Source organism: Callorhinus ursinus, unplaced genomic scaffold (assembly GCF_003265705.2).
Source record: "Callorhinus ursinus isolate GAN/ISIS: 27379988/994484 unplaced genomic scaffold, GSC_fseal_2.0 scaffold31, whole genome shotgun sequence".
NCBI lineage: Eukaryota > Metazoa > Chordata > Mammalia > Carnivora > Otariidae > Callorhinus > Callorhinus ursinus.
In genome coordinates, this window is record NW_027397093.1 from 13,389,429 (window position 1) to 13,402,047 (window position 12,619).

Below are 12,619 nucleotides of genomic sequence, written 5' to 3' on the forward strand. Positions count from 1 at the left end.
TGGCACGGTTTTTTGTTCGTTTGTTTTATTTTGTTTTAAATTAATAGACTTCAGGGCGCCTGGGTGGCTCAGTCGGTTAAGTGTCTGCCTTTGGCTTGGGTCATGGTCCTGGGGTCCTGGGATCGAGCCCTGTGTCAGACTCTCTGCTCAGTGGGGAGCCCGCTTCTTCCTCTCCATCTGCTCCTCCCCGACTCATACTCGCTCTCTCGCTTGCTCTCTCTCTCTCCAATAAATAAGTAAAATCTCTTAAAAAGCACATTAAAAAGTCTTAAAAATAAATTAATATAAAAATAAAAATAAATTAAAATAAATAAATTAATAAACTTCATTTTTTAGAGCAGTTGCAGGTTTATAGAAACTCGAGCCCATAATAGAGTTCCCATATGCCCCTTCCCTCCCCTCCCACTTTCTCCATTATTAGTGTCTTGCATTAGTGTGGTACCTTTGCTACAATGAATGAGCAGATATCGATACACTATTATTAACTGAAGTCCACAGTTTACATCAGGGTTCACTCTCTGTGGTGCCCTTTTAACAAATGCAGGATGTCGTGTATCCACCATTACAGTAACATAGCGAATAGTTCCACTGCCCTCAAAATTCTCTGTGCTCCACCTTTCATCCTCCACCCCCCCAGCCACCACTAATCTTTCTACCGTTGCTCTAGTTTTGTGTGACAAAGCTTTGAAGGGGAAGCCTGCCCTGTTCAAGCCCTGGTCCCAGTTCCAGGGAGGGGCTAGAACCCCCTCAAAGGCTGGGGTGTGGGCCTGTTGAGAACCATCAGTGACAAAGCTGAAACTATTTATTTATTTATTTTTAATTTTTTTTTAATTTGACAGAGAGATAGAGACAGCAAGAGGAGGGAACACAAGCAGGGGGAGTGGGAGAAGGAGAAGCCGGCTTCCCGCCGAGCAGGGAGCCTGATGCGGGCTCCATCCCAGGACCCTGGGATCATGACCTGAGCCGAAGGCAGACGCTTAATGACTGAGCCACCCAGGTGCCCTAAAGCTGAAACAGTTTAATAATGAGCCCGACGTCCTTTATTCAAGAGACAACAGTGCACGGATTGGGCAAGTCCAGTGCCTTGCAAATAGCGGAGCACCCTTCCGGAGGGATTTGGGACAAGAGCCAGTTTTCAAGCATTAAAAGGGACCAAGAGGAAACAGGGCATGATTGGCTGGGAGGTTGGGATTTCTTTCTAAAGCTGGCAGACCCTGTTTCCTAGGATAAAGAAAGCTAGCTAAAGTGGGGCCGGAGGCCCGTGACTGGTGTGTGTTTCCCTGACAGGTGTTTCCCATAGTGCAGGCTGATCTAGGTTTCTTTTTTTTTTAAAGATTTTTTTCAGAGTCTTTTTTTTTTTTTAAAGATTTTATTTATTTATTCATGAGAGACAGAGGGAGAGAGAGAGAGAAGCAGGCTCCCAAGGAGCAGGGAGCCCAAAGCGGGACTCGATCCCAGAACTCTGGGATCACGACCTGAGCCGAAGGCAGACGCTTAACCATCTGAGCCACCCAGGCGCCCTGATCTAGGTTTCGATTGGTGATTTAGGCCTCCCTTTTGTGGGTTGCAATACATATGAACTAACTTCATCGGAATCGGCCCTGGAGAGTCTCAGAAGGAGTCAGGCACTGCACGGGGGTCCCCTTGGTGAAGGATTCGGGTCTCAAATTTATTTATTTATTTATTTTTAAAGATTTTATTTATTTGTTAGAGAGAGCGAGCACAAGCAGGGAGGAGCGGCAGACAGAGGGAGGGGGAGAAGCAGCCTCCCCGCCGAGCAAGGAGCCCGATGTGGGACTAGATCCCAGGACCCCGGGATCATGACCTGAGCCAAAGGCAGATGCTTAACCGACTGAGCCCCCCAGGCGTCCCTTGGGTCTCAAACTGAAGTGTCATTACAAAGCATACCTTTGTCATCCTCCATGGAGAGGAGGGGAAAAGAGATTGCTCAGAAATTCTAGCCATTGTCTTCTCTCAGAACAGGCGGGTGTTTGCCTGTCTGAATCTCTACCCAGATTGCCAGCTCCCAAGGATGGAAAGACATCTGTGCTGTCATATACCCAGTTCCTGGCCATGAATATGGATTAGTTGAATTTGTGGTTGAAGAGGCAAATTTGACCTTGAAACAGGCTTATGCCTCCCAGAGTCACAGTGATTCCTTCTGTGGGCACAGCTTCTTCCAACTGGCTGCACAGTGTCACAGTCTTGGTCGACCTGGCCAAGTGAGAAGTTTAAAATTTTCAGGGCCCGGAGTTGATGAGGCTCATGGACAAACTCGTGAGTCTGATACACAAACCAGACCAACAGTCTTCACCTTGAGAAAGAGCCCTGTTACCTGAATGTGATCACCTGCTCGGCCAAGCAGCACATTGTCCTCTGCCATCAGGCCGGTTGGCAAGTTATGGAGTCTGTCCCAGGGCCTGTGGCACCTGAACATGGAAGCGTGGTTGGTTGATGGCATCAGGCCCTGACAACCCGGCTGCATCTCCGTAGTTGGTGTCTGTCTGCCTTGGATGTGTACCTGAGTGTCCAACCAAGGCACTGGGACAGTTCTGGGCATTCTTAGTGGAGGCAGTGTGGCATAGACATCAGCCCCAAACTTCCCTGGGCTTGTATCTTGGTTCTGCCGGGATCAGGGATATTCTAGGCAAGTCAGCCTCCCGAGACTCAGTTTCTCTATCTGTAAAATGGGCACAATTAATTCTTGGATTTAAAGATTTGAGATCAGGGGCGCCTGGGTGGCTCAGTCGTTAAGCGTCTGCCTTCGGCTCAGGTCATGATCCTGGAGTCCCGGGATCGAGTCCCGCATCGGGCTCCCTGCTCAGCAGGGAGTCTGCTTCTCCCTCTGACCCTCTTCCCTCTCGTGCTCTCTATCTCTCATTCTCTCTCTCTCAAATAAATAAATAAAATCTTTAAAAAAATAAATAAAGATTTGAGATCATATATGTAGAGTGATCAGTAGAGAGGCTGGCATATAACAGACGGTCAGTTAATGCCAAATGTTGTTGTTACTGCTATTATTATTTAATGCCAATTTGCCTTTTTGATTCTTCTCTCCCTCCCCGGCTAAATTCCAAGTTCCTTAGGAAGCTTTACCTTTTTTTTTTTTTTTAGACTTATTTATTTATTTTAGGGAGACAGAGAGAGAGAGAGAGAGCACACGTGCACTCAGGGAAGGGGGGGGCAGAGAGAGTCTTAAGCAGACTCTGCACTGAGTGCGGGGCTTGATCCCATGACCTGGAGATCGTGACTTGAGCTGAAACCAAGAGTCGGATGTTCAACCAACTGAGTTACCCAAGCGTCCCAGGAAACTTTACTTTTTTAAAGATAAGCTATTGTAGTCAACTTGATAATAGCCCAGTTCTGGCTTTCCCTTTCAGGTTCAGAAACTACTCAGTCTAATCTCATCCTTGTTATTGTTCACTCTCCAAGCCTGGCCCAGAGCAAGGGCCAAGGATGCTCTAGAAGCCGGAGGAGGAAAAGGATGCCTGAGGCCAGCGGGAGCAGGGAGCTTCCCTGGAAGTGGAATGCAGCTGGTCCTTGAAATAAAAGGGAGGCTTTGGTGGGTGCTCCGGGCAGAGAGATGAAGCTGGTAAATGGCGAGGGCTGGAATTCCAGAAAGCTGGATCTGGTCCCAGTTCTGTTATTTCCTGGCCGTGTGACTGGCTAAGTCACTTCCTCTCTTTGGGTTTACTGAAGTTCTCATTCTGTAATCACAGACGGATGGCAAAGTTCTGAGAATCTCCTGAAAACAATGCAAAATGTTGTGTCTGAGCAGTTTTGGGCAAGAGTTGTTCACGGCTCTCAGCAGATTCTCCAAAGGCTGTGACTGCCCAGATTTGCCAATTTTTCTTCCAGTGACTCAGCATTCCCTGTGGGCTCTGCTGCCCACTGCTGACTCACCAGCACCAGCTCTTAGCAGCCCTTGTCTGAGCTCCCCAAGAGAGCATCTGATTGGCTCAGCCCGGTGCAGGGCACCGTGAGGACTGTGGGCAGAGTTCTGGGGCCTGGCCATGTCCCCGGGGACCTGCTGGCCTCCAGAATAGACTGGCTGCTGGGAACTGTGCTCGGACCCAGCCCAGAGGGTGGCAGGGCCATGAGGTTCCCACTCTGGCTTCCCTAGAGGGGGTAAAGCAACATCGGGCTCCTTGGGAGGTCTTTACATTCAGTGTCCTCAGTCCCTAGTACAGTGCTTGGTAAACGCTAGGTGCTCCATAAAGATACTGCTTAAACACCACCAAGATGGCTCCTCGACAGGCAAACGAAGTACAGTGGGAGCAGTGAGGAAGGGAATCTTGACCGTCTCCTAAACCATAGGAGAATCTTCCCTCTTCGAGTATCATTTTAACTGGGTTATGAAGATTAAATGAAGGTTCACTAGGGCAAACAATTTGAGGTAAGGAAGGGCCACAGGGTTGTGAAACTGCCTGGCTTATTTAGGCCGCCCTGAAAGAGTGGGGCAGAGGGGCGCCTGGGTGGCTCAGTCGTTAAGCGTCTGCCTTTGGCTCGGGTCATGATCCCAGGGTCCTGGGATCGAGCCCCGCATCGGGCTCCCCGCTCAGCGGGGAGTCTGCTTCTCCCTCTCCCTCTCCCTCTGCCACTCCCCCTGCTTGTGCTCACTCTCCCTCCCTCTCTCTCTCAAATAAACACATAAAATCTTAAAAAAAAAAAAAGTGGGCATGGGGACCATGGGCTGGATGTTCAGCATCCCTGAGGGGTTGGTGCCATGTCACTGATGCCAAGCGGGGGAGATGTAGGAAGGAGAAACAGACCAACAGGGTCAGAGGCCAAAGGAAATGAGAAGGGGGACCTTCCAAGTAGGAATTTACAATCTGCTTTCAGAAAGCCGTTCAGTGGAGGGCTGGGCTGGGTTAGAGTTAGTCTGGAGGGAGAGTTGGGGACATGGTGAATGTAGGCGACTGTTTCAGAGTAGTGGAGGGGAAGTGAGAAAAAGCACAGAGCTGAAGTGAAAATCAGGAGCGAGACAAGATTTCTTTTGGATGGGAGAGCTTTGGGTATACTTGTAATCTGAGGATGAAGAGTCAGTGGCAAGGCGGGAGACTAAAGATAGAAAAAAGGAAAGCATACCTGATGGAGAAAAGTGCTCGAAGGATGACATTAAAAATATTTAACATTTGCTAAGGCAAGGGTGAGGAACAAGAACGAGGTCACAGGAGCTGATTGACAAAAGCATAGGAGGGTTTAGCAGCTAACGTTTAGCCTCCTACAGAGAAGAAAAGGCATTTCCTCCTCAGAGATGGAAGGAAGAGGTAAGACAGGAAATGAGCACAAAGATAAAGATGAGGTAGGGGCTTGAGCATTGTTGAGAAGATCTAGAATGTAACAGAAACTTGAGGTGATGAAAGCTTAAACAAGATTGGGTGTGTTTACATAAATAAAGTTTGGAGGTGGACCACAGAGAACAGAGGTAATCACCAAGGACCTAGGCTCTTATCTTGTTGCTTTATCATCCTTAACAAGGCTTCTACCTCATGGTCTATGAGGGATTCTTGAGCTCCTGCCGTCATGTCTGCAATCTGGGTAGCATGAAGAAGAGAGTTTGTAGGATTTAGCTGGTACAAATCAGTAGAGCTTTTTCAGTAGTAAAATCATTGAAATACTTCTCCACCAGCTGGTAATAGTTGATGACTCCCTGATGCCCACCTCCCCATCCCCCCAACTCATCCCCTGGCTCAGTTGGGACCTTCCATGGCATTCCCCCAGCACTCTAGCCAGTGTCCTGGCATATCTGTTGTTAAATATTTGCACTGGATGTGTCTCTTCAAGGACAGTACCTAGAGTTCACAAAATGGGCGCTTGTGCTTTTATCACATTGGCCAGAAACAGGTCCTATGTTTGCAAGGGAGATTGGGAAATGTAGTCTTTATTCTGGGTGGCCATGTACCTAGCCAGAAATGGCAGGGGGTGGGGGTTGACTACTAACCATCAAAATCAAGGAAAAAGAGGTGAAGGATACTAGGAGACAATAGCAGGCTCAACCACATGGGAGGGCTCCACAGGTGCCCAGTAGCACAGAGGGCTTTGTGAGCCTAGCTGGGATGGTTGATTCTCCAGCTGATATCTCAGGTGGGGATCGAAGAGAAGAAATCAGAGGCTGGGAATTGGTGGGTGGGTGACTGAGGTGTGAGGGGGAGAGGGGTCCTTGGGAAGGGCTGATATTTGAGTGTCTGCCTGAAGGGCCCAGGGGAAACTGAAGGCTGGAGGTCTTGATGAGGGAGATGCTGGAGGGAGAGAAGCCTGACTTTGTTGTTTGAGACACAGAGGTGGTGGTGCGAGAGGCTTCCAAGGCAGGATGAGGTTCCAGGGTGGCTGTTTGGGGAGCCAAGTGGGTGAGCTGGGCCTTCACGGTGGATGCCTCTGTTAAATCAGCTGTTTTGGCCATGGACCCTTTCAGGTGGAGAAACAGTAACAGAGGGAAGCCCTCTGGCACCAAAAGTGGAATCCAAGTGGATCTGGCAGGTGGGGGTCTCAAGAGATCTCAGGCACTAGAAGTGGGGCCTCGTGAGGAATTGGTACCCAGAACTGGAAAAACTATCGGGTTTGCTGCTGGGATTTCCAGTACGGCTCACATTTCTGAGGATAAAGATCTTTTCAGTTTCCTGAAAACTTGAGCCCACAGGAGGGAGGAAGTGAAGGGGATTTTCTTTGTTCTTTAAAATTTTCCCATAATCTTTTTCTTTAAAAAGTATTAAGTAACACATGGACATTGTAATGAGTGAAATAGTGCAAAGATGAGTTAACCCAAGTCAGCAGGCTCTCTTCCCACCTCCAATTCTCTGTTCCTCTCCTCACCAAAAGTCCCACCACTTCGAAGAGAGACAGGACACGAGGGCTTCGCTGCCCCTGTGCACACCTGGACTGGGCGATCCTGAAGCTCCCTCACCAGCTCCGCATTCCCCTCTGGGAACCCGGTGGCAGGGCTTGAAGTGGACAATGGGGCGTGGGCCTTGCTCTGCGGGTGTTTTCCTGTAACCCACCTACCTCCCGAGGCCTGTTGCATACCAGCGCTCTCTCCTTCTATCATGTTTCAAAGGCACTTCTCGTATCAGTGTTTTGTCCAGGGCCAGCTTCCTTAGTTAGCCATCATTGTTTGGCATTTGGGATCTTTCCAGTATCCGCTGTTATAAAGGGTCCTTCCGTAACCACTTTGGATAGAATATTTCTAAGCTCTGGATTATTTCCCTGGGGGGGTTATATAGCTAGAATGGTATTATAGGGTCAAAAGGTCCAAATAGTCTCATAGCTCTTTGTTGCCTATGCACACAGATGGCTAAGAAGGTATTTTAAGAGATTTAAGCATCTACTGACTTGGTAAAAAAAATGACAATAACCCACTTACTGTGTTTTATATTCTTCATTACAATTCTGTCCTTACAGGGGGGGAGATGGATGCAGGATCATATTTTTTTGTGTTCCAGGTATGCAAATGAAGGTAGCAAAAGTGCATCTCAAAAACATTGACTTATCCCTCTGGTTATGAGAAAGGGGGGTATTAAAAAAGAGTTGTGGTTGGCTCACTCTGTCATTAAACAGCTCTGAGAGCTCTAACTCCACCAAAGCAAGAGCATATGATCAGAAGATCTCTAAGCTAGCTTTTGGCGTGGAGTCTTGTCATTTCTTTATGGTACACAGGGATGTCTTGCTGGAGCTGAGAGATAGGGCTGTGTCCTAGAGCCCCACCTTCCCTGCCTTTATCTGGCTGTTGGGGTGATTGGCCTTGTGTGTATGCCTGGACCTGGAATGCCTGCAACTGGGGCAGCCATGCAGCCATCTGGCCACTGAGGCCAACAAGCGAAGCACCCAGTTTAGATCATATCTTGTCCCAACTTTACTCAGCCCTCTTGCGTCGCCCACTGTGGTGCACACTCCCCATCACCCACTGTGGTGCACACTTCCCTGTCAGCTCCCCAGTGGGAAGTTAAGAACCAGTGTGGGGATAGTGGTAGAAGAGGTGAACCAAAGGCCCTGACACCTGTCTGTGGTCGGTTCCACTTCCTAAAGGAGGAGTACACATGGTTGGAGGCAGATGGAACCCTGGGTTTGCCCCTCTCTGGTCAGGCGTGCCCTTGGATAAATGTCTTTCCCTCTCCTGGTCCCAACTTCCCCTTTGGTATAATGACGGAATGGGACCAACTGACCTTTAAGGACCTGCCCTAATAGGCTGAGATTTCCCTCCTATCCTTCCCTTGGGCTAGGAGGTACTTGCCCTTGAGAAGGGGCAGGGGTGGGGTCAGACTTCTGCTCAGAGCCAGACTGGGTCAGCCACAGGTACGGGGCAGGTGGGTTTTGTGTGGGCCACCCGGGCCTTTCTTATTCTGGAAGGAGATGAGGGTTGAGGGCTGCACAGTGTGGGGCCACTTCCTTCTCCAGCAAGGCCTCTGGCTGGTGCACAGCCAGGTTCTCAAATTCCAGCTTCACTTCTCCAATGGCGGAGCCATTTATTCTTCCCCATCTTACCCTCCACTTTGTCCAGCCCCAGGACAAACCATGGTTAGGACCTCGGGAGGGACTGTATTTAATACTGAAAACTTGTCTGTGGGTCATGAGGAGAAGTGATTGTGGATATGAAATGTTAACAGGGAAAATAAGGGCCCAGAGTGAAGCTACACGCTGGCCTGAGCTAGGTAACTATATAAACATCATTTAGGAGACAGCGTGGGCAGGGTGGTGAGCTTGAATAATCACCTTGAGAACTTAAGATAAAATCGTTAATCTTTCTTAGTTTGGATTCTCACCTGAGAAATGGAATAGAAATAATCATACAATATTTTTTCTTTTCTTTTTTTTAGAGATTTTATTTATTTATTTGACAGAAGGAGAGAGACACAACGAGAGAGGGAACACAAGCAGGGGGAGTGGGAGAGGGAGAAGCGGGCTTCCCGCGGAGCAGGGAGCCCGATGCGGGGCTCGATCCCAGGACCCCGGGATCACGACCTGAGCCGAGGGCGGAGGCTTAACGACTGAGCCACCCAGGCGCCCCTAAAATATTATTTCTATATAATTTCTATAATAACAGAAAATGGTACCTCATAGAAAAAAATGTGAAGCTTAAAAGACATTTATACATATTTATACATTTTAACGTTGACTTATTTAATTACTAGTTTTCTTTTTTTGGATGAATTCTCCCCTCCCACCACACGTTTCCCAGCCCCACCACGGCGCCTCCTCCTCCCTCCTCTCCGCCTCCAGTTGCGCAGGCGCCCTGCGCGGCGCTGAGTCAGGCTGCGGGGAGAGCTCAGGCAGGCCTGGCCGGGGCGGGGCTTGCGCCTGCGCAGTGCACCGCTTCGGGGCGGGGCAGGTTTATAGCCGCAGAGGATCAGCTGACGCTCTGCATTGCAGACTGCGGAGTCGGGCGTCGGGATGTACGCTCTCTTTCTCCTGGCCGGCCTTCTGGGCGCGGGTAAGCCCTGAGATCCTCCAGTCTGGGGAAGGGATTCCCCGCAGAACGCAGCCCACCCGACCCGGAGCGGACCGTCCCGGGCCTCGCCCCTCCGCTCCCCGTTGGGGTTGACGAGGGGCGCTCAGTGCGCAGGCGCGCGCTGCGCAGCTCCCGGTGGGGCGGCGGGGAGGGCCTGAGGGAGGAAGGTGGGAGACTGGCCGCCTGGAAGTCCCCCGGGTCGGCGGCTCAGGGCTGGGGTCGGGGCGAGTGGGCTAGGAGGGCGGGAGTGGAGAAGTAGCATCTTCCTCAGGGTTCGAGTTGGTGCCGCCCTGGCCTCCCCACAGCTCTTGGGGGTGGGCCTGTAGGGTGACCCCTCCTGCACCTGTGTTGTGCTTGGGCCGGGCGCACGTGATCGAGATGGACTGGAGCCCCAGCCAGCGGGACACACTTTGGCCCTTGGCCTCAGTTGCCCTAGTTTTTAAGAATGTTGAAGTTGCAGGAAGCACAAAATAGAAGTACGTGAGAAGCTGTGCATAGAGGAGTATCCTTAACACTTGTTTGTTGCCCTGAAATAGTACTGGTGGTTATTAAAATCGTTGCAGCCCATGAAGGCAACACTTGGGAACCAGCTGCATTGCCTTCCTGGTATTAGAAGGATCGCTCCTGTCCTCCCCGTGTTACTGTGACCTTTCTCAGTTAATGTGCCCCAAATTCATGCCTTCAAATCTTAACCTCTTTTAAATCATCATGGTAAAGGAAAGTGAGTGTGGTTGAGTACTTATCAAACTTACATCGTTTTATAGTGAAGCCAGATTTTAATTTCTATACGGAGAGGATCCTAAGTCTGGGTTATTTTCAGGTATTATAGCTTACGGAAAGGAAGTAAACCTGATCGTTAGGACCAACCTCAATTTCTCTTTCTCTAACTGTAATTAGGGGCTAGCTTCCATTCTGTCGTGCAGCTATTCAGATTTTGATAAATAGTAATAAAGTGGATGGTGGAGTTGATGGAAAACCAAAGATATAGGCTACTTACAGATGAAATAGATTTACGATGTTTTTCTCCTGTTAGAGCACCTCCCAAGAATGTGTCTTGACCTTAAACCACGCTTTTAAACTTGTTTTACTTGTATGCTGTGAAAGGTGCGCTGCTTATAAAGATTTTCGATTTTATAGTCAGTGTAGAAAAGATTTCTCACTGGGGTTGATAATACTTGCTATTCCATGGTCTGTAGAATAAACTAATACTAGTCTCTAAATTTTCTGCACTGGTTGAGAACCATTTTTTGTTCTGTATCAAACAGTTGTCCTTATTGGCAGTGAGTCACTCCTCACAAGACCCTTAGGAATTCTGAATCACTCAAATCACTGGAAGGGGACTTGTTTCTTTTGAAATGTAAAATCCCCCCGTTGGTGTACTTGGGAATACGGTTAATCAGAATATTTGGTTAACCAAGAGACTCTCTTCCTTTCCCTGAACCTTTGAGGAAATGGGAGTGTGTTACAGTTATAGGCCTTGTTCTAGTCTTGCTGCCCGGCCTTGGGGATTATCCCAAGGTTATGAATTTCTAATGATACTGAGTTAGTGAAGGTGCATAGTGACGGTTGGTGTGTGCCCAACACTGAGGCAGGTAGGCGCTCTGGGGATGCTAGAATGTATTATATATACATATATATTCATTTGATAGCTTACTTTTATGATGATTCAATACATGGATTTATGGTGCAACCTGCTGAATATCAGTAGAACTTCAGTTCTCACCCAGCAGGAGTTTGGGATAAATCCCGTTTCTTAATTTTCAATCAATAATCAGTTTTATTCTGAAAACATTAATGTAATGTATTTCATTTATGTCATACTTTGTTGCCAGGCATTTAGATTATTTCTAGTTTTGTTTTTCTCTTAAACTGCTTCTGTAAATGTTCTTGTGCACATGAACAGACACTTCTATAGGGGATATACCTAGGAATGGAATTGCTGAGCTGTAAAGAATGCATATTTTACTTTAGGAATTGCCGAATTCCTGTCTCAAATGTTTTGGGGTTTTGTAGTCCTGTGATATACAGGTATATAGTTAATAACCTTTGATGTTGTCAGACTTTAAAATACTTTGCCAGTTTTATAGAAGAGTAAATAGGTTTGCATTATTCTTTTATTTATGCCTTAGAGGCTATTTCATGCTAGTATGGATAGACCTATGTTTTAAATTTCGGAATAATTTTAGATTTACAGAAAAATTAAAAAGTGTGGTGAGTTCCTGTATACTTCACCCAGCTTCCTGTACTGTTAACATCTTATATATCTACTGTATATTTGCCAAAATTAAGGAGTGAACATCGGGACGGTGTTAACTGTGCTGCAAACTTGATGGGGCCTTTACCAGTGTTCCCACTGATCTCATCTTTCTGTTCCAGGATCCAATCGAGTACCACATTGCATTTAGTTGTCTGTCTGAATCTCCTCCTACCTCCCAGCTGTTGAAAAAACAGTTGGCAGAGGATTTCATTGTATGCATGTGTCAGTTTGGTTAACCTCATTGAACATCTCTTTTTCAGAAAAAACTGAAATGAATCCTAATGACACTTCTAAATTTTAAAATTGAATCCTGGCCATATTTGGACAGATAACTGCTTTTGAAAAGAAATTATTTAAGGGAGATTTCATAAATTAGATTGAAGGAGATACTATAGAAAGTGTTTTTGGCCAGTCTTTGTGATGACACTTATAACAATAGAGAAAGAAAAACTCCTTTACCAGTGGTGATGGGATGCTGTCCTACAAGTGTAGACATCGATACCAGAGGGCCTCCTATCTCATGAGGATTAAAACCCAAGGTTTGTCTTGTGGGGTTGCATGTTATCCGGCTTTTGGCTGTCTTTCAGAGTTCTCCCTCTTCCTCCCATGTCCAGCCTCTGGCACCCTGTTGTTTGCTCAGAACCTTTGCATTTTGTGTTCCACCTGTCTGCAACATTTTCCTCTTGAGATGATCCCTGTGGATTCCTCCCTCCACTCAGTTGTCTGCTCAGTTGTCGCCTTATCAGAATTCCCCACTGCTCTGTCGAAATGGCCATGCCATCCTGCCCTAGTCTTGTTCTTCCTTTGACTTTGCTTCATTTGCCTTCATGGCCCTCACCACTGCTTGGCATTCTGTGCTATGTATATTTGCAGTTGGTCTGTCCGCAGCATGTGTGACTCTGCTCGGCCCCTAATAGGTG

General features: G+C 47.8%; 1 protein-coding gene across 1 annotated transcript in view; it reads left to right on the forward strand.

Annotated features, from left to right (window-relative positions):
- The first annotated feature begins 9,267 nt into the window (after window positions 1-9,267).
- PSAP (prosaposin) overlaps window positions 9,268-12,619 on the forward strand; it is a 28,967-nt gene continuing 25,615 nt past the window's right edge. Inside the window, exon 1 of the mRNA XM_025850242.2 lies at window positions 9,268-9,424. Coding sequence (XP_025706027.2) covers window positions 9,385-9,424 — 40 coding nt within the window. The 5' untranslated portion in view covers window positions 9,268-9,384. The remainder of the gene's footprint in view (window positions 9,425-12,619) is intronic.